Genomic DNA, 23449 nt, shown 5'->3' with positions numbered 1-23449 from the left:
ACCCAAATTTTCATAGGCCAATTCTTGTTTGGAGGTCCTAAGAACATGACTTTCATCTTTCCACTAGAGTCCTTTCTAAGCATGTAATGAGCATTGAAACCAAAGGGTCTAGCATGCTTGGGCAAGGGTTGTGGTGGTGGAGTTTGACACTCATGGGCAAAGTGGCCTTCTTATCCACACTCAAAACATCTCTTTGGCTTTGGCTTTGACTTGTGTTGTTGTTGAGCTTGAGCCTTCTTCTCTTGGTTTGCCAAGTACCCAATGCCACTTCTATCCATCTTCGTGACGGTGTTCATTAGTAGCTCACTTTGAAGATGCTTGCCTCTTGTGAACTTGCTCAATCCAATCTTGAGATGTTCTTTCTCCAACTTGAGCTTCTTGTTCTCTTCCTTGAGTGCATCATTATTTTTCTCTTCCTTGAGCTTCTTGTTCTCTTCTTTGAGCTTCTCATTCTCTAGAATCAAATCACCATCATGATGAAGAGTTTCTAGCACTATAGTGTTGGTGGTTTTGAGCTCTTCAAGATCTTTCTTGAGCTTTTCATTATCATTCTTGAGCTTAACATACTCATCATAATTATCGGTCTTAACCACTGGCTTGCCCTTGCTACTAGAACTTTGCTCAATGCTCTCAATGATCAAATCATCACATGATGTAGCTATATCAATCTTAACAACATCGTTAGTAGCATCATGTGGCTCATTGGATAAATATTCTTGAGCAATGACAAGATTATCATGATTAATCTTGAGAGTTGTATATTCATCTTTTAGCATATTATGGCTAGTGATGAGCTCATTATGTATCCTCTCAAGTTTATCATGTTTTTCTTTAAGCTCTTTCTTAGAAGATTTGAGCTCCTTGAGTTTGGATGATATAGCATCATTTGCTTCTCTAAGCTCAACACTAGCCTTTTCGGCTATATCACATTTAGCTAAAAGAGAATCATTCTTAGCTTCTAGCTTGTCATTCTTAGCTCTAGTCTTTCTAATGATCCTAGTATATTTGTTTAGCAATTTGACAAGTTCATCATATGAAGGTGATTCAAATTCATCATCATCACTATCACTATCACAATCATCATTGTTAGCATGATCATCACTACTACTATCATCATCATTTGATACCTTTTGTTCACCCTTGGCCATAAGGCATAGGTGTGTAGAGAATGATAGCGGTGGTGTTGGTGAAGATGATGAAGAGTCAATCATAATGGTAGCCACCTTCTCATTATCACTATCATCATCGGATGAGCAACTTGATGAATCAATGTCCATGAGCCAATCACCGATGATATATGCCTTTCCACTTTTCTTCTTCTTGTCGAATTCCTTCTTCTTGCCATCCTTCTTCTTGTATGGCTTGTTTTTCTTCTTCTCATCTTCTTCTTCATTACTTAAGTCATCTTTCTTGCCCTTGTACTTGTTCTTGTGCTTGTCATTCTTGGGCTTTGTGCATTGGTGTGCTAGATGACCAAGTTCTCCACAATTGTAGCAATCCATCTCCGAGATTGGCTTCCTTCTAGAGCTAGTGAAGAACTTCTTTTTCTTCCCATCAAACTTGATGCCACTCTTGTTGAGCTTCTTTAGTATCTTGGTGGTTCTTCTCACCATGAGAGCAAGACTTGCATCATCTACTTCATCATCACTTGAGCTTTCATACTCAATTCTTGCTTTGCCCTTTTCTTGGCTAGCTTTGAATGCTAAGTCTTTTTCTTTCTTCTTAGTAGAGGATGAGCCATCTTGTGGTGTGATGTGCATGTACATCTCATGAGCATTGATCTTTCCTAAGATTTGTGTTGGTATAGCGGTGGAAAGATCACCTTGATAAAGCATGGTCACAATATGCCCATATTTATCAATAGGGAGGACACTCAAGATCTTTCTTACAACATCGGATGGTTGCATTTGAGTGAGTCCAAGCCAATTGACTTCCTCTACAAGAACAATCAAGCGTGAGTACATTTCATTAGCACTCTCCTTGGGAAGAATCTCAAATGAATTTAGCTTTTTCATAACAAGATGATATCATTCCTCATGCTTGCTTTTAGTTCCCTCATGAAGCACACAAATATCCGACCATAGTGCATGGGCGTCTTTGTGGTTCCTCACCTGATTGAACACATCTTTGCAAATGCCTCTAAAGATGGTGTTTCTAGCCTTTGCATTCCATTTTTTGTAATTGACCTCATCGCCTTGTAGGTGCGTGGGATCCCGAGGTTTTGGGAATCCTTGTGAGGCGGCTCTAAGTATACCAACATCTAGAGCTTCTAAATATGCCTCCATACAGATTTTCCAATAAGGAAAATCATCCCCCCTCAAAGATAGGAGGAGGTCCATCCCCGTGAGACATCTTTCACTAGGCGATTAAGCCTAAATACGTGAGCACGAGGCTCCGATACTAATTGAAAGGATCAAGATGCCCAAGAGGGGGGTGAATTAGGCTAATTCTAAATTTCTTAGCAATAATTAAACCCTATGGTTAGCCCAACTTCACCCCTTGTGCCTAGAAAGTGTTTCTAATGTTCTACCGCACAAAAAGTCTAGCAACCTAAGTTCTAATCCTACTCTAGCATGGCAATTCTATGAATGTGAAGACAAAAATTGAATTGCTCAAAGTAAATGCTCAAAGTAAAGAGAGAAGGAGGAACACAATGATGTTTTGCCAAGGTATCAGAGAGTCACCACTCCCCACTAGTCCTTGTTGGAGCACCCGCGCAAGGGTGTAGCTCCCCCTTAATTTGCGCAAGGATCAAGTGCTCTCTATGGGTTGATTCTTTGACACTCCGTCGCGGTGAATCACCCACAACCGCTCACAACTTGAGTTGGATCATCCACAAGCTCTGCCGGATGATCACCAAGCTCCCAATCACCACCAAGCCATCTAGGTGATGGCGATCACCAAGAGTAACAAGCACGAACTCTCACTTGACCATGACAAGACTAATAAGAAGGGTGGATGCACACTTTGCTACTCTTGCTTTCACTAATGAGGTCTCACACTTAGATTCTCACATCTCAATCACCTCACTAGGACCTTGCTCTTCTTGGCACTCTCAAGGGTGTTTCTCAGCTGTTGGAATGAGCAAAAGTACCCCCTCACATGAATGGAGGAAGAATTTATACACCCGTGTTCAAAATGAACCGTTATGTGCCTCTACGGGGTGATCGGACGCTCCGGTCATGTTGACTAGATGCTCTGGTTAGTTCTCCTGGAAACCCAGTGTTTAAGTTGTGACCGGACGCTGGACAGCGTCTGGTCAGCACTGACCAGACGCGTCCGGTCACGATTTTCCCTCTCTAGAACCTTACTAGAGTCGACCAGACGCTGGCACCCAACGTCCGGTCGCTCACCTCTCAGCGTCCGGTCACACCAGACGATTTCACCTTGATCAAATGAACTGACCAGACTCTGTGCCAGCATCCGGTCACACCGAAACCAGCGTCCGGTCACACCGAAACCAGCGTCCGGTCAGCATTTGACCCTCCATTCACTTCTAACTCACAATTATATGTGAATGAAGTTTGCTTCAATTGATCTAAGGGCTTTTTTGGAGCTACCTAGTGCTAGATTTAACAAGTGTGCACCACTCCTAACTCACTAGACTCACCTAGGTCAAGCTACCCATTCATACCCCTCTTAATAGTACGGCCAAAGGAAAAACAAAGTCCTAAACTACTCTAAGTGTCTCTTCAACTCCAAACGACACTTAGAACTAGTCCATCCTTAACCTTGTCGTCCATCCTTTGAAAACTGAAACGATTTCCATTGTAGGGCCATGACAACCATGATTGCCCAATCAATTGCCATTACCATGACCTAACTTAATTACATCTGCAAAACACACATTAGTCACAGTAATCACGTATTGTCATTAATCACTGAAACCCAACTAGGGGCCTAGATGCTTTCATATGTGATGATATGAAGTGGATCATATCACTATTGATCATGTTGGTGCATGTGTTGCATCGACATTGGAGGAGATAGAATGGAATGCGCAAGGCAAAGGTATAACCTAGGGCATTTCATTTCATCGATCATAGGTGTGTAGAGAAGTTGATGACCGGGTTTAGGATAGATGGTCGTACTATCAAGAGAGGCAAACTTGTTTGTATATCGGTCATCTAGTGCCACTCGAGTGATCTAACTTTGCATCATCGCTAGGACTGAGTGGCGTGGCAAGTGGAGTGGCTAATCCTTTGGAAAATGATTGGGAAAATGCTAACACACATACACATGGTGGTGTACACTTGGTGGTGTTGGCACATTTACAAAGGAGATGAAGTTGGAGTTGATGTGGATCAACTCGGTGATGGAACGGAGGCGAGAAAGGTTCAAAACTCCAACAGCAGAGTGTCCGCTCGTAGAGTGCGGACATTCCAATGGTGCCACCGGCGCCCTATATAGAAAAGACAGGGTTTCATAGTGTGCACCGGACGCTGGTCACGTAGTGACCGGACGCTGGGGTCCTTCGTCCGGTCAGTGGCAGCAGTGAAGGCACAGGCGTCGGTCTTTGACCAGATGCTAGGTCACTTCATGACCGGATGCTGGGTGGCTACGTCTGGTCCCGCTGACATGGCAGCACAGAGAAGAGGAGAAATGACCGAACACTGTTGCTGTGTCCGATCATGACCGACCGAACATGTCCGGTCATGAATTTTCACCTCTGGAAGCTTACTAGAAGTGACCGGACGCTGGGGTCCTACGTCCGGTCACTTTGAGCAGCTGCGTCTGGTCATCACTTGACCATTGATATCAAGCGACTGAGGTTGAACGAAGGCGACACATGTTGAGCATCCGTTGACCGGACGCTAAGGTCCTGCGTCCGATCGATATGACCGTCGCATCCGGTCAACCCGAAAAACGCCCAGTAAAGGGGTAACAGCTATTTTAGCTCGTGGGGCTATAAATAGAATGAGGTCTCAGCCAAGGCTTGTGTTGAGCACCTTGGGGGACTTTGTGTCCATGCTTGAGAGTGCTTGAGGGCCCTCCATCTCACATATGCTTCATAGTGATCATCCGATTGTGTGAGAGAGCGATTCTAGCGTGATTGCATCGTGAGGTTGCATCGAGTGGCACTAGGTGATCGAGTTGCAAGTCGGTGGTGCTTGTTACTCTTGGAGGTTGCCACCTCCTAGATGGCTTGTTGGTGGTATCCATCGAAGCTCGCAAGAAGCTTGTGCGGTGCTCCGGAGAAGAGCTTTGTGAGGGGCATTATGCTCGCCCCGTGGGAGCCGCGAAGAGAAACTCTAGTAAAGCATGTTATTGAGCTACCCTCACTTTCGGGGTAGGTTCTTACGGTGCCCAATGTGCGGGCTTGGCGGGTGATGCCATTTAGCCACCGAACCACCAAGTGAGCGGTCGACACAACGGGGACTAGCGTGTTGGCAAGCACGTGAACCTCGGGAGAAAAATCACCGTGTCAACTTTGTTCTTCCCATTGGTTTGCAATCCCCTTACACAAGCTTGTAATTACTTTCACATACATTATGCTTGTGTAGTTGCTCTTGTAATTAGTTAGCTTGTGTAGCTCACTAGTTACCTTCTTGCTTGTGTAGCATAAGAACTAGCTCCCTTGCGTGGCTAATTTGGTTTGTGTAACCTTGTTAGTCATATTGCTTAGTTTGTGTAGCTAAGTATTTACGCTCTCTAAATTGACATTGGTTGCCTTGTTATTGAGCATTGCTAGTGAGCTTAGTTGGCTTTGTGCTTTTGCTTACTAGCATGTGTAGGAGCTCCCTCGTTGCTTAAAGTACTAGTGGCATAGGTTTATGTGACCTTGCTTCTAGAATTGATTAGGTGAGCTCTAGCTAGCCCGGCACCTTTGTTGCTTAATTAGGATCTTTGCAAGGTGCTAGAGAACATAGATAGAAGGGTGTAGTCTTGGCTAGACCGATAGTTTTAATTCCACACTTGTTTTGGTTAGCCGACACGATTAAGTTTTAGAAACGACTAGTCACCCCCCCTCTAGTCGCCATCTTGACCCTACAACTATAAAACAAGGAGTACTAGCCACCCTATTTATCATTCTATTCTAATGCTACAAAAATTACAGTGAGTACATAATAATCTAATGAACCTACTATAAAAATTTCATGGCTAAAGCTATCACCAATGTGCCACAAAAATTCCTACAACTATTAAGCTAAATAATACTAAGCTCTCCTAAATGAATTGATGAATCTATTATTATCACAGATAACTATAAACTAACTACACCAATAGCTAGATAGTATTTTTGTGAACCTAACAAATTTTGTTTTACTATTTTTGGACATCTACATAATTTACTATAATTTTTCAAAGTTTAGCTCAAAACTAAATTGAACAAACCTTTACTAATTCACTGAAAAATGAAAAACCAACATCCACCGCGCGGCCCGCGAGCGAGCGGCGTGGCCCACTCCTACGCATCACACGCACGCACGCGCAGCACTCCAGCGCGGCCCACGCGCGACAGTGGCCCATGGAGGGGAGACCCATGCACGCCGACGATTATGCAAAAGAGCCCTCAACTTTTAACTAAATGGACCCACAATCCTATCTACTATTTCACTCTCTCACTGATGCTCTCACTAAACCCCCCCGACTTACTTCAAATTCCTGTTTAAAAGTCCCTGGCCAGAACTTATTAGAGGCCACGACATCTCCGGCCAAACGTCGACGAGCACGGACCTCCTCGGTAGCAAACATCACCACCGTGACACTCTTCATCACAAGCGCAATCAATAGAGGTATAAAACACCACGATTGGTGCCGCACAGAGGCGTGGCCGTGCACCACGATGGGGTTTGGCCGTGGTGACACTAACGCCGACAAAAACATCAAGCCCAGCACTACCATCACTATATAGACTCCATGCCTAGAGTACTGATAACATTCTAGAGGTCTGAGATATACCCGTTCTACTCCCAAACGAACCGGCCACAGACACAGCATCTACACCACGTTCGTCAGAGGCGTCCACACGCTTCGGTGAGCCTCGGCCCTAACCGATTCAACCATCTACCCTAGGAGTAGGAGGGCCTCACTAGAGACATGAAGGACGGCCTGGACGAAGTCGTGAGGCTTGGCAAGGTGGTTGGCCACGTGCGTGGGGTTGCTCTGGTTCACGACAAGCACGCCGACGATGTTCTCGGCCACTCGCTGCACTCCTGGTGAAACTATTTCACAAGAGAGGCAACCAAGTCAAGTAGACGCAAAAGTAACGCTCAATTGAGACAAAGGGGCAAGGAACGACGCCCTGGCCGAGCACCCACACCGACGGCCATGGCAGACCACCGCAAGGGAAAAGCTCTGTAGTACCTCACTAGAGGATGAAAGCTCGTCGGGTCGACTCCAATCGTGAGCTAACCACCAGAGCTAGTTGGGTGCACAGTTAATTGGACGGAGGTGGACGGCGAGAGGCTAATTGGGTGGACGACGCCGTTCGGTCTTAAGGTGGTCGACGGCGGGGGAAACCTCAAATTGAAGCCTGACACCGTACGGCTGCAACAGTGGCAGGCTTGGCACGAAGCTAGGCCCCAATTCAAGCTCCAGGAGTGCACAATTACATGGATGGGGCCAGGCTATGCGGGTTGGCCTTGGCGTGGCTCAGCCTGCCGGCGCGACGCCATTCAAAGCGATTGTGATAGGAAGCGTGGTGTGGCGCAATCACTAAATGGAAGAGGACAATGGTGCGACGAATGACGGCTCAACATGCGTGTACGAGGCCAGCACGACAATGTGCGACCGCAGCGCTTTGACTCGCAAGACGACGACGGCCAGGCCACGTGACGGCGTAGCGGGAGCGCGCAGCAGCGGCAGCGACGACGCGACGCAAGTGATGTGAGCGCACGCGAGGTGACAACGTGATGCAGAGGCACGTGCGCGTGCTGGCAACAACGGCAGCGACGGTGGCAGAGCGGCTAGGCTCGCCGGCCCCAGCGTCCCACCGAGCGCGGCGTGCGCGTGAGTCGCGTGCGTGGGCGCGTGCGTGAGCGTGGCAGCGGTGATGCGGAGCCCGCGCGGCGGTGTGCGTGTGCGCACGTGGACGAGCGGTGACGCTGGGCCGAGGCACGGTGACCACTCCCAGACGCTAAAACCGGCGGTAACATGCCATGCACGATTTTTAAAGCACCCCAAAAATCCAACTCGATGCTTCAATTGCTAAACCACCTATTTTACACTCGAGATGGCATGTTAGGCTGCTAAAATAAGCCCTAGGACCATACCACTACTTAACCCGATTCTTCTACAAGAATTGCCGAACTTAGCTTCATCAAAGCGTTTCCCGACTTTGGAAATTCGACTAAGTCTCGATCGGATTCGTGTCGAATTCGATTTCCAAGCTATTCGGTACGCTAGCTAGTGAATTCCTTTCGCGACCTCAAGTATTTCATCGTCACCTACGAAGTTTGTACTACAAACTTTATTAAAATTTTGTATATACGTTCTATAGCATTTTCGCTTAATAAAAATTAATTTAAAACCCTAAGTGATGTAACGCGACATTGAAAGGTAACTTTCGTTTCACGTTTCCGTCGATCGTTTCGAGATACAAAAATTAATTTACACACTATTTTACATACACTATCACATAAACATGATGTCCATGTAGTGTTTTAGCAAAAAATTACAGCGTAACACCGAGGGTGTTACATTGCGCAACAACCCAAGATCCCTCTCCATCGTGGCTTTAAAGTGTTGCTTACATTAGTATACTTGTGGACTAATATATGTGTATCTCAACATAAGCTCATATTAGTCCACCTAAGTTGTCACTCAGTTATCAAAATCAAACTAGGACCTTTCATATGGGATATGGCCATCCATAAATTTAGAGATATTGATATCCATGCTGCTTGTTTGGTTAGATGGATAGAGAAAGAGTCATTTTTCTGTTTGGTTAGATGGATGAGAGTAGATGAGATGAGAATACTTGACTAATTGTATTTATGTCATTTTTAAAAATAGCTAATTATACACTAATAGTATGTATTAACAGTAATCTTGTCATGCTATAGTCACTAATTACAAAAAATATGCTAATTAGCACCATTATTATCCTAATTGGCATACAAAACATGCACTAATCAACATATTAGCACTTATCAAAATTAATTTGCCATCATAATTACTAAATAGTAATATAACATACTAATAATCCTTAATTATTTACTAAATACATAGATTAGAAAACCAGACAATTTTTTTAAGATATCCAACATCTAGAAGAATATTCCATATTTAACTCGTCCGCGAACCGAACACCGTTTGTATATGAACTGCCATCTCTCACTTAAGGATACCCATCTAATTAAACGCACCTTAAAATATAGCGAGATGAACAGTGTTGACAGAAAAAACCTAAAGATTTCATATTCAGGGATTGAAAGTAAAGACATTGGTAGAGTTGCCACTACCTAAGTCGACATGTACGGTCACCCTCCACCGTAACGCCGAATGCGACCCAGAACCGAACGCCGATCCGGCGATTGCGTCCACGGTGACGGTGCCCAAGCCCAACCCAACCCCGTTCATAAGTGGCATCGCATCCATTCTCTGTTCGTCTTCCTCGATCCGAAACGGAAACCAGACCACCGCGCCCCCCCCCCCCCCCCCCCCCCCCCCCCCCCCCCCCCGCGTGCTCCGTGCTCATTCATTCCCCATCTCGTCTCCTCCCAACCCAAACGACAAAACCCTAGCCTCCTCTTTCCGTGTGATGGGATGCCGTCCAAACCCTACCCCCACACCCTGACCTGCTCTTCTCCCTCCGCCGCCGTCGCCCCCGCGACCTGGATGTCCGCATCCGCATGGACGGCGCCCGAGTCCTGATCGCCGCCGGTGCCACCGCCGTCTGCTGCCTCGCCTGCGCCTTCTGGGTCTTCCACTCCTCTTCCTCCTCCTCCCCCGCATCCTCAAAGAAGCACCGATCCCCTCCCGCCAACTGCTGCGGCTGCCGCGACGCTAAGTCCGCCAACGGCGACATGGCTGTGGGCGGGGAGAACAAGAAGAAGGCGTCGGAGCCGGCTCCGCCGGAGGCGCCCTCCATGATGGAGCAGCTTGTGCCCGAGATCACCACCCACGCGCTCAGCTACCTCGACTACACCAGCCTCTGCCGTCTCTCCATGACCAACTCCGCCATGCGCCGCGCGGCCAACGACGACGGCGCCTGGAAGGCACTGTACCACAAGGTGTGCTGCTGGGCCTGATGCGCCCACAACCCTCCCTGAACTTCCCCTTGACTGCTCTACTGTCTGATTGGCAATGTAGTTTATCCGTCCCTGCTTGTTTCCATTGTAAATGGACCATCACTGTCTTGAGGTTTGGGTGTATTACCTTTCTGCTGGTGCATACAATTGTATCGTTATCCTATGAGCCTTACTTTTTCAGCGAATGAACAGTGTTTTTCTTTCGCAACGAATCAACCACAAGTACTTTTCAGCCTGGTCAGCCAAGTGAACAGGGCCAAGAGGGTAGGATAGGGGTTGGGATATGGAACGACCTAATTCAAAAGCTCATGTGGATAGGATATTTTCTTTGTACAGTTATTCTATCCGGAATCCATATGGATTTCTCTAAGTTTGGGATGAAAGTGAGAATGGAAGATTTTGTTTATCGGGACTCATTTCCGAAATAGTGATATCTTTTATGACGGTTTTCAACCATTACCTTATTTCAACTTTTGATTTTTTAATTTCTTATGCCGTTAATAAATAGTTAAAATGAAAATATGGTGAGTTTCCGACCGACCGGGAATCGTTTCTGCATAGTAAATATCGGAACCGACTGTTTCTGGTCGTTTTCATCCCTACTCTGAGCAACTGAAATTTTTGGTAAGCCTTTGCGAACGTCCATAGCTCTCATCGGACACACGGGATGGCCTGAACTTTGCCATGGCATCTACTTCCATTTCTGAACTGAAGGGAAGTTACCCAGATATGATGTGAAGGACTTCACCTTGTTTCAGTTTCCGAATCTTTCCTGGTGTTTTCACAATCTTCCCATGTTGATAGGCATGTGACTGCCTATGACAAGCAAGAAAGTTTGTGTTGTGTACATGTACGGATGTGCCCTTGTTTGCCGGGTTTTTAGGCTGCCCGCAAATCACGTTTGTTTATCATACAGTCGTCCCTTCTAACTCTCCGCACAACTTAACTTATGGGTTAGTTTTCTGTGTTCCATTTGAATTTACATGACCTTTTAATTGGATAAGAAGTTATTGATGTAACTTGTTGAATTTCTCCTTTTGTTCCCCTCCTTGATGTGACTGTGAAGTTGTGCATTTTGACTGTTTAAAACGGCAGTTCCTGTGGTTATGATGAAAGATTTTTTTAATAATAATTTCTGACTTTGTTTTGCATCCTTTTAATCTAATAAATCAACTCTTGCAGGATTTTACGGTGGAGCAGGGTACTATAAATCCTCCTAATGGATGGAAGGCATACTATGCTGCTACAAAAGCCATCATTAACCTTAATGCAGAGTTCTACAATATCATCAGGGAAGGGTCCTTGCCAGCAATGAGCCGTTTTTGGCTTAATGCAGATTATGTCAAGTGTATTCATGCAACTGGGGAGTTCTGCACTGGGTATGTCTTGACTTCACTGCGATCGATTCAAAGTTCTAATTATTCTCTGGTTTATAATCCTTCTGCTTTGCGGGCCTATAGTTTATTTACAAGTCGACTAAGCCATTTTCATTGCAATTCAGACAAGTTGGTGATCGATGTTGTTGACTTTAAATGCAAGGTGTTTATTTGGAAGGGAATAACCAATGCATGTACAGACTTACTTGTTGACTTGTATCTTCCAAGGGGTGTGCACCTAGTTGTGGCTGATCTATTGCTTCGTTTGCATAGATGTTAGGTTTCCTTGTTCTGTGCCCAATGGGTGGCCATGGACACATTGCGAAATGGATGGAGTATGTTATAAGGTTCTTAGCAAATTAATTTTAACTCGTTGCATATGTTAGGTCAATGTGAAGTAAATTTTGTTTGATACAATTTGATACCTGTTAGAGAGACACCGACAGGTATCCTTGCATTGCATTGGTGGAGAAGCAGAGAAATTTTGAGTCAACACTTGAATTATTTGGTATATACACACATATCAATGCATTATTGTAATGATTAATTTTGTTTCTTCTACAAACTTTAAGCTCTGCTGATAGTTCTTCAGAAAAAAACAAATACACACTATGAATCGTGGTTGCTTAGACACAGCATATGAGACAAGGCTAACATACACACTATGAATCATTGGTGGAGAAGCGGATAAGTTTTGAGTCAACACATGATTTTTTTTTGTTATATAGACACACCAATGCATTACTATAACTATTAATTTTGTTTCTTTTACTAAATCAAGCTCTGCTGATAGTTCTTCAGAAAAAAACGCATACACAATGGGCCTGATTGGTTTGGTGCCGAGGTGAACCTGGCTCGCTCCTATGAGCCTGGCTGAGCTAGGACAGGCCTGTTGTGTGCAACGTCATTTTGTTTGGTTGACTGTATTAGTACATACTAGATGAACACATCTGTTGTTTGGTTGCCTACTTTCTGGCTTGTAGCTGCACCGGTTCTTTCTCGCAGAGTCACAGTGCACGCTCACACCCCCACGGGCCAGGCTCAGAGGAAACGGAATCAGTTCTCGTTTCCCCACGGCCAGGCTTGGCAGGGCTTGCTGCATGCCGCAGGCCAGGCTCTGGCACGTGTTGTGCAGCGAACCAATCGCTATGTAGCTGCATCTCACTGGCCTGTGCCGGCTGGAAACGGCCAACCAATCACGCCTACTATGAACCGTCCTTGCTGACACAGCATATAAGACCATGGCTCACATACACACTATGAATTATGCTTGCTTAGACACAACATATAAGACCATGGCTAGAGTAGAAGTTTTTTTAAGGCTTCCATACCATAGAGTTGTGGCCATATCCGTGAGAAATAGCTTGTGACTTGTGAAGTCTAGTTATTTGTATAATTTATTAATATATAATACTATTAGACAGTCACACCTATGCATAGGTATGCCAATTTCTGCCATTCTGTTATTTCTATCCTCAGAGTTTCTCCGTATTCAATTTTTGTTCTTTCCTTTTTGCTTGTCCTTCTAGCAGCTCCAACTGTTGAGATCTTGCAACTATGCTGAAGATTGGTTGGATTTATTTATCTTTTTTTGACAAAAGTGCTAGTTTCTAGTTGTACACACAAATGTCTGAAAAATCACTAGATGCTACATGGGCAGCTGAAGGTTATCTAGCGTCTCGTCGCTTATTAGGAGGGCTAGGGGGATTGCCTTTTAAAACAGTGTGCACACATGTAGTCTCGTTGCTTATTAGGAGGGCTAGGGGGATTGCCTTTTAAAACAGTGTGCACACATGTAGTTTTCATCTTATGAAGTACACTTTTGAATAACCTTTGTACCTGTGAACATAAATGAAGATGTGCTCATTGAAATATCCGTTTCTTTTGTGAGAACTGAACTAAAATTTGTATGCTTTGGCAGTATCGGGACCCATTGGTTGCTGTCTTGTAGTAGCTTTAATTAACCAGCTAACCATACCATATAAGTATAGAACTAAATCCATCGACTATAGGCTTGGTGTGTCAGGTCATAGATGCTAACACCTTCAGTATTGTTGTTTTGTATTTGGGATGAATGTTTTGTATTGAAATTGTAAAAAGCCTTTTTTATTTTATTCCCCTTATGAGTATTGATTTTCTAATCGAACTGTTGAAGAGGCGTTATCTAACAGGCCTTACTTGTGTCATAGATGCTAATCCATTTCCATTCTTTCTCAGATACAACGCAGTGATGGAGAGCTGGGGCCTGCTATTCAACTGGGGCCAAGATGGAGGGCAGGGCATTGCCTTCCAGATAAGGGATGTCCGTGTCCGTGTGCTCGATGAGGTGGCATGGGTCAACATGAAGGCGAATGTTGACATTGACCCTGTGCTGTTCCATGTGACCAACGTGTACGAGCTCTGGAACGGCAAGTGGTATATGGTCCATCACCACAGCTCGCTCATGGCTGACCCTGCTCCGCATAATATGTTTGGTTGAAGCTGGAGGAGAAGAAAAGCAAGAAGAAACCTTTGGGAAGAAAATTCGGTGGTGAATGTTTGATGTGGTATGCTTCTTGACCGGAGATAGATTGTCAGGATGTATTTGAGGAGAGATTTCCTTCCCCCACCCTTTTTTCTCCGTTGTGGATCTGCTGTTGATATTACTCCTCTGGATCTCCATTCCGCAGTTTTGTACAAATGTGTTTTAGGTGTTATTAAAACTTAAATCGGTGAATGGAAGGTTATGGGCACTGTGGGCCGCGGCTGACTTGATTTATCTGGTGCTAACTGTGATGTTCTTCGACGTACTTTGTTGTGCAGCTACTTTATCTGCTTCCAGACGCTGCGAGTTGATCAATTCTCTTCTAGAATCGGTTGAAAGCTCAATGGTTTCTGCTGTACTGACTGGACTGAGTCATGGTCTGGCAGGTAGCTGGTGCTTTCGAATCTGGAGCATTCAGACAGTAGTGTTGTTATACTAGCCGAGGTGCGCATTGTAATTGTCGCCAGGGACAAAATTCCAATCCAATAGAAACACGTCTGGTGCTTGAACAGAGGAACAAAGACCGTTCCTTACGTTCAGTTGTAGTACAGCACAAGAACAGATCATTTCACAGATGGTTTATACATGTCAGTTGGACCTGAATAATACAGATATCTTAGTACTAGTTTTGTCTTACAAAAAACGAGGGCTAGTCCTCTGCAATCATCGCACAAGTGTTATATAAAAACAAAACAATGGGACGCGTGCCTCATACATAGCCCTTAATATCAAACAAAGGTGGATATATTATATTAATTATTATTAATATACTGCTCCACAAGTCCATCCATTATTCATTCATCCAAATTCAAAAGCCTGAGTGCCTGACGATCCGATCAGGATCAGGATCAGGCGTCGTCCTTGTCGGCGAAGATGTCGAGGAGGGCGAGGGCCTCGGTGACGGAGAGCTCCAGCCGGAACTTGGGTCCGTCGTAGTGGTGGAGGATGGGACGGAAGGCGTCCTCCTCCAGTGGGTCGTAGATCTTCCGCGTTGCCACCCGCACCTGCACATCACAAGCACCATGCGTCACCACTTGGGCAACAACTACTCCTAGAGTACCAGTAGTTGAGATGGAATACAGGCTACAGCTACAGGTGACACCCTCACACCGCTTGCAGTTGCAGCATCTAGAATTCTAGATGCTCTGACGCATGCTCTTTCGCCCTGTGACAAGATCGATCCTCTGCCGGTTGGCCAAAGGCCTGGTTTAGTTCGCGATTTTTTTTAAAAAATGGTACCGTAGCACTTTCGTTGTTATTTAACAATTAGTATTCAATTATAGTCTAATTAAGCTTAAAAAATTTGTCTCGTGAATTTCGTGTAAACTGTGTAATTAGTTTTATTTTTTATTTATATTTAATGCTTCATGCATGCGTCCAAAGATTCAATGTGACGGGGAATCTTAAAATTTTTTGCAAAATAAAGTGCAACTAAACGGCACCCAAGCAACCTAGGAACCAAGCCTGTTCGCTCGGTGGTATCTGGCTGATAAGCTATCTGGCTGATAAGTTATGGCTTATAAGTCAATGAATAATATTTTTCTCTCACACCAAATCAGCCAACAGTGTTTTCAGCCATTACTTATAAGCCAAAACAGTCCAATCCAACAGGGCGAGCTGACCTAAAGTCACCGAACCTCTCTGCTGACTGTCCAAGCTGAACTAGTAACGAGTCGGTTTGGTTCCACACGGCGATTGTAGACAAATTTATCCCGGGGCCTCTAATCTTTTGGGAAAAAGTCTACTTAACCTCCTCACCTATCATACTTGGTATACTTCACCTCCCAACTATGAAACCATCTATTTTACCCCCTGAACTATCTAAAACCGTCTGCTGTACCCCCGGGCGGTTTTTCAGCGGCGGTTTGCTACAGTAACAACGGTTTGCTACAGTACCGTGTTTTGAATATATAATACGATATGCTTTCGTAACAGCGACTCCACATGAGTAGATCTACACAGTGAATATATAATACGATATGCTTTAGTACAATTTTTTTTTGTAGCTTTAGATTAATTGAAAAATCCAATTTTGTCTGTAATTAATTAGAATTTATCTATAACTAAGTTATACATAGTCCAATAAGTACGAAATTTTTACTATAGTTCAAGCATACAATATTTAGCGTACCATAAAAATTTCACCACAATTGGACCATAGAAGCTGCAGCTATGAATTATTCCAATTAATTACAGACAAAATTAGATTTTCCAATTAATCTAAGGCTACAGTAAAAAATTTGTACTAAAGTATACCGTATTATATATTCACTATGTAGATCTACTCATGTGGAGTCCAATAAAATTAGATTTTTCTATGATTTTTCAAAAATTCACCAAAAACAAATAAAAAAGGAAATTCAAAACACGGGAACTGTAGCAAACATCGTTACTGTAGCAACACGATGTTACTGTAGTAGAACCGCCGCTGAAAACCGTCCAGAGGGTAAAACAGACGGTTTTAGATAGTTCAGAGGTTAAAACAGACGGTTTCATAGTTAAAAGGGTGAAGTAGACCAAATATCCAATCTTTTGCGATTCCACGTCGTCGCCGCATGTGAAGTGAATGGGTTATGGGTCGCTACGCTAGCGGCTAGCCTTCGTCTGTCGGTAATGTACTGTTTGGTGTTGTTGAACCACTCAAACAAGTGAAAAAGTCACGCTAGTGGCTGAGCTGATCGATCATCCGCCATGACAAGATAGTTGCGTGGCTGAGCTGATCGATCATCCGCCATGAGAGGACTGGATTGAATGAAGCAGAAAGGTACCTGTGCAGGGAAGCGCGACTCGCCGGGGCACTTCTTGTCCTCCCACGCCGCCGGGTCGATGTTGGTCCCGCCGAAGCTCGCGGCCTGGTGATCGGAATCGAATCGGATCCATGAGTACGGTACGGTACAACAAAGGACAGATGAAGAAGCGAGAAAGGGGATCACGAATTGGCTACTGTAGTGTAGGAGTACCTCGAAGATGCCGTGGAGCTGGTGGGTGGAGTAGTTGTAGAGGAAAAGAGGCAGCCCTGGGCGGATGGCCCGCACCGAGTCCCTGTACCTCGACGGCAGCCCTGCATCCATCCATCAACACACAACACCACTAATCAGCATGCTGCTGGTGTTTATCATCATCAACATCAATCAACAAGTTCAAAGATATGAACAAATATTGCTCCTTTTCAGTTTTCCTATTTTTTTCACTGAAATAGAGATAGAAAGATGCAATTCTGATGCGTGCGGTCAGTCAGTCGATCAGTGACTCACCGAAGAGCTCCCTCCTGAGGTTCTCGTCCATGGTGTCGTTGTTGCAGACGAAGATGTACCCACCGATGGCCTGGCCCCGCGGCAGCGCCTCCGACGCCGGCAGCGTCTTGAACCGCTTGTCCGTGGCCGCCGCGCCACCGCCGTTGTTGCCCTCGTTCTTGGCGTGCTTCTTCTTGCCGTACTCCCCGCCCTTCTTGCCGCCGGCGTGCCCGTGGCTGTTGTTGCTCGCCGCCCTCCCGGCGGACTTGTTGAAGTAGCTCTTCACCTCCCCACTGCTGTTGTTGCCGTTGCTGGTGTAGCCGTAGCTCCCCATCTTGCTGAACGCCAGTGCGTTGTTGTTGTTGTTCTTGGCGTAGCCGCCGCCGTTGTTGTTGTTGTACACGGACGCGGCCTTCTCGGTGGTGGGGAGGTTGTTGTAGCGGTCGGCCTTGCCGCCGCCGAAGGCGAGCTTCCCGGAGCCGATGAGGCCCGGTCCGCCATCGTTGAGTTTGAGGCCGACGACGCCGTTGTTCTTGGCGGCGGCGGCGGCGGGCGACGCGGAGGCGGCGAATAGGTCGTTGTTGTTGTTGCGCCGGTCGGCGGTGGCGGGGGACCAGATGGAGTCGCCGAGGGAGAAGCCCGAGAAGGCGGCCGTCTGCAGGCGCAGCGTGTCGCTGAACTGCCAGAACTCGCGGTCGTAGCCCTCCATGGCCTCGATCGCTCTCTGTGTTCCTGCGCTGCTGTGTTAGGCGGAGTCAAGAAGGGAGGGAGACGCGAAGCAGAGCAATGGAAAAAGGAGAAGCTCCAACCAAGTGCAAGTGTGGAGGTGCCGCCGCGTGTGCCGAGGGCGGTTTTATCGCCGCTTCGGTGGGTGGGTGGGTGGTGCGTCTCGTCTCGTACCCGTGGCGGTGGTGGTGTGACTGCTGACTCGAGCGCGCCGTGTCATCGTGTGCGTTCGGCGTCAGTTGGCAAGCAGGACGGGGGCCGGGAGCGCCGGAGGAAGCTTCGGGGAAGGTCGCCAAACCGCGTCGCCCCCTGGCGACGAGACGTGGATGTCGCGGCACGCGGGGGCACCCCCTGTCTCAGTCTACGCCTTCACCGCGAAGGTTTTCGCGGATGCTTTTTTCTCGGGGCTGTTTTACTTTAGCTCCAAGCTCCCAACTCTACGCGTAGTCCAACTAAGGGCGCGTTTAGATCAAATTTTTTTTTGGGTTTAAGTTACTGTAGCACTTTCGTTTGTATTTGGTAATTAGTATCTAATTATGGACTAATTAGGTTCGAAAGTTTCGTCTCGCGATTTCTCACCCAACTGTGTAATTAGTTTTTTTTTCGTCTACATTTAGTACTCCATGTATGTGCCGCAAAATTTGATGTGACAAGTGCTGCGTAAAATTTTTTAGAATCTAAACGGACCCTAAATTCAGAAGTAGAGTAATTAATTCTACTGAATCTCTACGTTTTTTTTATCTTGCCGCGCCTTTCCTTGTTATCACCAGTCGCCTTGTGTTTTTCAACCGTACAGTACGTGTCTGCCTGGGCGAGGGTGAACCCTGCTGCCCCTTTGAATCGGCAAGAGTTTCTAGAAGGACGGCATTGGTCCTGTGATCTACTTGCCACGTGGCAAACAAAAAGGCAATATTTAACTTTTAAAAAGAAAAAAGAAAAGGCTCTAGGAGGAGTAAGTTGGTAAGCCGGAGCATCAGCCTAGGCAATTTTCTGATTAATTTTCAGATTAATAGTAGAATACAAATCATGACAATCTCATAAACTAACATGCAGATCTCTAACATATCAGTTAAATCAGGCAACATTAATAGCAATATATCTAGCAACATAGCTAAGATCATCATGATCAATGCAGTAGACAAACGACAATAATAGATTGATCACATGGTGTGTACCTTTTCTATGCAGAAAAAATGGTGTCGTTGGTGAAGATGATGCAGAGGGAGACGCTGGTGGTGGTGGTACTAAGTCGTCGATGAGTGGTGAAGGAAGAGTTCGGAGCAGCTGACGACGAATACGTCGGGACATAGCACCGCCTGACTTGGATGGAATGGAAGACGACCCGTCGAGGAAGTCGGGAGCAGTCGCGCGACGAGCGCTTCCCAAAAACCTTATACGTTCTCTCCCGGTGCAGGATCACAAGGATGAGGGTTCCAGAGATCTGTTCTCCCGAACGTCGGTACACGCAGACACCGGGATGGAGAGACTACGGCGACAACGCAGCAACGAGAAGAGAAAAATACTAATTTACTACCTTTGGATTTTCCAAACTAGAACTCCCATTAATAGTTTTTTGTGTGTCTTTTCCCAGGAGGATTGGTACATATATATAGGGATGAGAACCCCCTACTTCCACATCAACTAGTAATATGTTACTAATTAATGTGGTACCTCCCACCTCTACTCATGTGCTTAAACATTAAAGCCCATTAGGGAACACAAGTATTGGGCCTTTGAGATTTATTAGAATTTCTTCATATGAATTTAGGGGAATTATTCGTATAAATTCTAACAATCCCCCACCAGATCTCAACTGCTCAGTATAGATATTTTCCTTCTCCCACTATTGTTTATATACCAGTGTTTCAGCAGAGACTGTTAAGTTGAACATTCGCCTAGAGCTTTAAGTTATACCCATCCACAACTTGAACAATGGCCAATGCCTTGAATTGTAAGTTTTGTGCGAACGAGTTTTACTCAAAGTCAAACTAGTACCTGGCTGCCAGTAGCCTTCCCTGTGGGTGGAGCATATACGCTCCCTAGTCTCTTCATGAGCTTACTAGAGATCACCCAAGTCTCATAGACTGCGACGTTATATAGTCGGGCTCATATAGGTATGTTCTTTAAAGAATGCTCTGTAGGACAACATCTTCGCTTGTTAAATCCAATAGAACACATTAAGACATTCGCCAACCTACCATACAGTGCATCATTGCTTTGAGAGTATTGCATCTTCACATAGAGAGGGTTATAGTTTACTCTCCTTAGTTTACTAATAGCTTGTTCTTCCCAAATCCTTAGTCATGGGATCTCCGATCAAAAAGGTTGGGTTACTACTATTGTAAACTCACATGGGTCTCATACCCATTTTCCTTGATGCAATTTCTATCACATTCCGTGATAGCCCTTTTGTAAAGGGATCTGCCAGATTTTTGTCTGTTTACACATAGACCACAGCTATTACTTCGGAGTTTCTCAACTTCCTGACAGTCTTCAAACGTCTTTTAACGTGTCTTATGGACTTCGCATTATCCTTAGCACTGTTCACTTTAGTAATCATAGTTTGATTATCACAGTTCATAAGGATAGCCGGTATTGGTTTTTCAACCAACGACAAGTTCAATAAGAGCTCACGCAGCCATTCTGCCTCTGCAGAAGCTGTATCTAAAGCAGTAAGTTCTGCTTCCATGGTTGATTTTGTTAAAATAGTCTGTTTACAAGACCTCCACGACACTGCGCCACCTCCAAAAGTAAACACATACCCACTAGTGGCGTAGATTTGGTCAATATCAGATTTCTAGTTCGAATCACTATATCCCTCAAGCACAACTGGGTGCCTAGAATAGTGAATCCGAAAACTCATTGTACCTTTAAGATAACGCAAGACCCTTTCAAGTTCACACCAATGATCATCACCCGGGTTGGACGTGTACCTACTCAACTTGCTCACAGCAAAAGAGATATCTGGTCTTGTTGCGCTAGCTAAATACATGAGTGAACCAATAATCTGAGAGTATCTCAAATGGTCTCTACCTATCTTTTTGTTCTTTTCTCAAAGTCATGCTAGGATCATAAGGTGTTGGAGAAGGCTTGCTATCCATAAAGCCAAACCGGCTCAAGACCTTCTCAACATAGTGAGATTGCAACAAAGTAATCGCACTCTCATTCTTAATCAACTTAATGTTTAGAATCACAGTAGCTTCTCCTAGATCTTTCATGTCAAAGCTCTTAGACAGAAAAGACTTGACCTCATTAATTGCATTAATGTTCATGCCAAAGATTAGAATATCATCGACATATAAGCATAATATAACAGAATTGCTCCCACCATGTCGATAGTACACACACCTATTAGCCTCATTTATGGTAAAGCCCGCACTCATTAAAGTTGTGTAAAACTTCTCATACCATTATTTAGGTGCTTGTTTCAAACCATACAATGATTTTAGTAACTTGCACACCTTACGCTCTTCACCTTTTACTACAAACTCATCAGGCTGATCCATATAGATTTCCTCATCCAACTCTCCATTAAGGAAAGTTGTCTTCACATCCATTTGATGAATGAGAAAATCATATGAGGCAGCCAGGGAAAGTAGCACTCGAATAGTGGTCATTCTAGCAACAGGTGAATAAGTATCAAAGAAATCCTCGCCTTGCTTCTGGGTATAACCCTTGGCCACAAGCTGAGCCTTGTACTTGTCAATAGCACCATCAGGTCTAAGCTTCTTCTTGAACACCCACTTACAACCCATAAGTTTACAACCAAACGACAGCTCAGAAGCTCAGATAATTTCCAAGTCCCATTAGAAAGTATCAAGTCCATCTTACTACGAATAGTTTCTTTCCAATCATCTACGTCCGGAGATGCATACGCCTCTACAATAGAGGTGGAAGTATCGTCCACAAGGTACACAATGAAATCATCACCAAAAGGTTTTGCAATCCTTTGTCTCTTGTTCCTCGTAGGAACTTCATTGTCATCCTTCTCAAGGACTTCTTCAAGTGGTTGCTCAAATGACTCAACAGGAGACTCAATAGGTGTAGTAAAATTAGGAGCCATCTCAGAAGAAAATCTAGCATTGCTATGCATATCTTTCATAGGAAATATGTTCTAAAAAATGTAGCATCATGAGATTCCATAATTATATCAACATGCATATAAGGAACTTTAGATTTTACTACTAAAAACCTATAGGCAATGCTCTGATGAGCATATCCTAGAAAGACACAGTCTACAATCTTTGGTCCAAGCTTGCACTTCTTAGAAATTGGTATGTTGACCTTCATCAAGCATCCCCACGTGCGCAAGTATGAAAGTGATGGTTTCCTCCCAACCCAATTCTCATATGGGGTTGTCTCTTTATTTCTGTTTGGAATTCTATTCAGGACATGACTTATAGTAAATAAAGCCTCCCCCCACCATGCCTTAGATAAACCTGTAGTGTCTAACATGGCATTCACCAAGTCAGTTAGCGTGTCGTTCTTCCTCTCGGCAACCCCGTTTGATTCGGGCGAATAGAGAGACATCCGCTCATAAATAATACCATGTTCCTCATAGAATTCATTAAATAATCTAAGAAAATATTCACCACCATGATTCGACCTTAGACGCTTAATCTTTCTCTCTAGTTGATTCTCAACTTTAGTGTAGCACCCCTGGTGTTATGAGCTGCTTAGCACCACGATTTAGGCCTAAGTAAAATTTCCAAAAACGGGTTTCTCGGATTTTTGATTTAAAATGTACTTGAGTCGATAAGTGAATCTGGTGTGACTTAGTTTTGTGGACGCCAGTAACGCCCAAGTTAAATTACTCGGTAGGTAAAAATATTTAGGAATGTCAAACGATAATTCTAACCAATAGACAGTGAATGATTTGTTCTATTGGATTAAGCATGAAAAACAATGTTTATAAACAAGAATACGATATGACTGGTATATAGTAAGTAAAATTCGGAGCATGATTTTGGTTGCATTTAAAATATCGAGTAACAAACTTTAGTGCTTTAGCCATGTTGGAAAATATAAATAGTCGTCTTGGTAAATGAATATTTGAGAACTGAATAATAACGATAGTGCTGCTGACCACTCGCCCCACCTCACTCGTCGGTACGACGCACGTGCTGATGGATGAAAGTTGGCCGGACTGCTGCTGCCGTGTACTACCTTGTTTGTCCTGCTGCTCACATCGTCACGTGGCTCTGCAATGTTGCTGGAGCACACCACGCGGTCCCTGCATAGTGGAAGTTGGCCGACCCTCGTGCTGTTGTCCCCTTCCTTTTCTATTCTGCGGCCAGCCCCAGCTCCTATCCGCCAGTCGCTCTTTGTTTCCCTCACCTCCCTCTGCTTGCCTGCCTCGTCTTGTCCCTGTCTACATGCTTTATCTCTATGCTG

General features: G+C 44.9%; 2 protein-coding genes and 1 pseudogene across 2 annotated transcripts; 1 reads left to right on the top strand and 2 right to left on the bottom strand.

Annotated features, from left to right (window-relative positions):
• LOC136454735 (probable monogalactosyldiacylglycerol synthase 3, chloroplastic) overlaps positions 1–6486 on the bottom strand; it is a 40530-nt pseudogene extending 34044 nt beyond the window's left edge.
• A 3144-nt stretch (positions 6487–9630) lies between these two features.
• On the top strand, positions 9631–14328 carry LOC136450029 (F-box protein SKIP8-like). The gene is made up of 3 exons (XM_066450283.1): positions 9631–10178; positions 11379–11575; positions 13790–14328. The coding sequence occupies exons 1-3, from the start codon at positions 9798–9800 to the stop codon at positions 14049–14051; spliced, it is 840 nt and encodes a 279-aa protein (XP_066306380.1). The 5' UTR covers positions 9631–9797; the 3' UTR covers positions 14052–14328.
• Positions 14329–14642: 314 nt separating this feature from the next.
• Positions 14643–18160, bottom strand: LOC136450028 (DCD domain-containing protein NRP-B-like). The gene is made up of 4 exons (XM_066450282.1): positions 17351–18160; positions 17057–17157; positions 16865–16948; positions 14643–15100 (listed from the first exon to the last, which is right to left on the bottom strand). Exons 1-4 carry the CDS (start codon positions 18036–18038, stop codon positions 14945–14947), a joined length of 1029 nt encoding a protein of 342 aa, XP_066306379.1. The 5' UTR covers positions 18039–18160; the 3' UTR covers positions 14643–14944.
• Positions 18161–23449: the final 5289 nt, after the last annotated feature.

The sequence above is a fragment of the Miscanthus floridulus genome, chromosome 5, assembly GCF_019320115.1.
Source record: "Miscanthus floridulus cultivar M001 chromosome 5, ASM1932011v1, whole genome shotgun sequence".
NCBI lineage: Eukaryota > Viridiplantae > Streptophyta > Magnoliopsida > Poales > Poaceae > Miscanthus > Miscanthus floridulus.
Note: the sequence above shows the minus strand (reverse complement) of the source record. Positions and strands in the feature narration are given on the sequence as shown.

Excerpts from the sequence above, each read along its gene's own strand:
- LOC136450029 (XM_066450283.1), top strand. The coding sequence starts at position 9,798 with ATGGACGGCGCCCGAGTCCTGATCGCCGCCGGTGCCACCGCCGTCTGC. Across the intron at positions 10,179-11,378 it reads GGAAGGCACTGTACCACAAG|GATTTTACGGTGGAGCAGGG; the intron begins GTGTGCTGCTGG and ends CAACTCTTGCAG. Across the intron at positions 11,576-13,789 it reads ACTGGGGAGTTCTGCACTGG|ATACAACGCAGTGATGGAGA; the intron begins GTATGTCTTGAC and ends ATTCTTTCTCAG.
- LOC136450028 (XM_066450282.1), bottom strand. The coding sequence starts at position 18,038 with ATGGAGGGCTACGACCGCGAGTTCTGGCAGTTCAGCGACACGCTGCGC. Across the intron at positions 16,949-17,056 it reads AGCTCCACGGCATCTTCGAG|GCCGCGAGCTTCGGCGGGAC; the intron begins GTACTCCTACAC and ends TCCGATCACCAG. Across the intron at positions 15,101-16,864 it reads AGTCGCGCTTCCCTGCACAG|GTGCGGGTGGCAACGCGGAA; the intron begins GTACCTTTCTGC and ends TGTGATGTGCAG.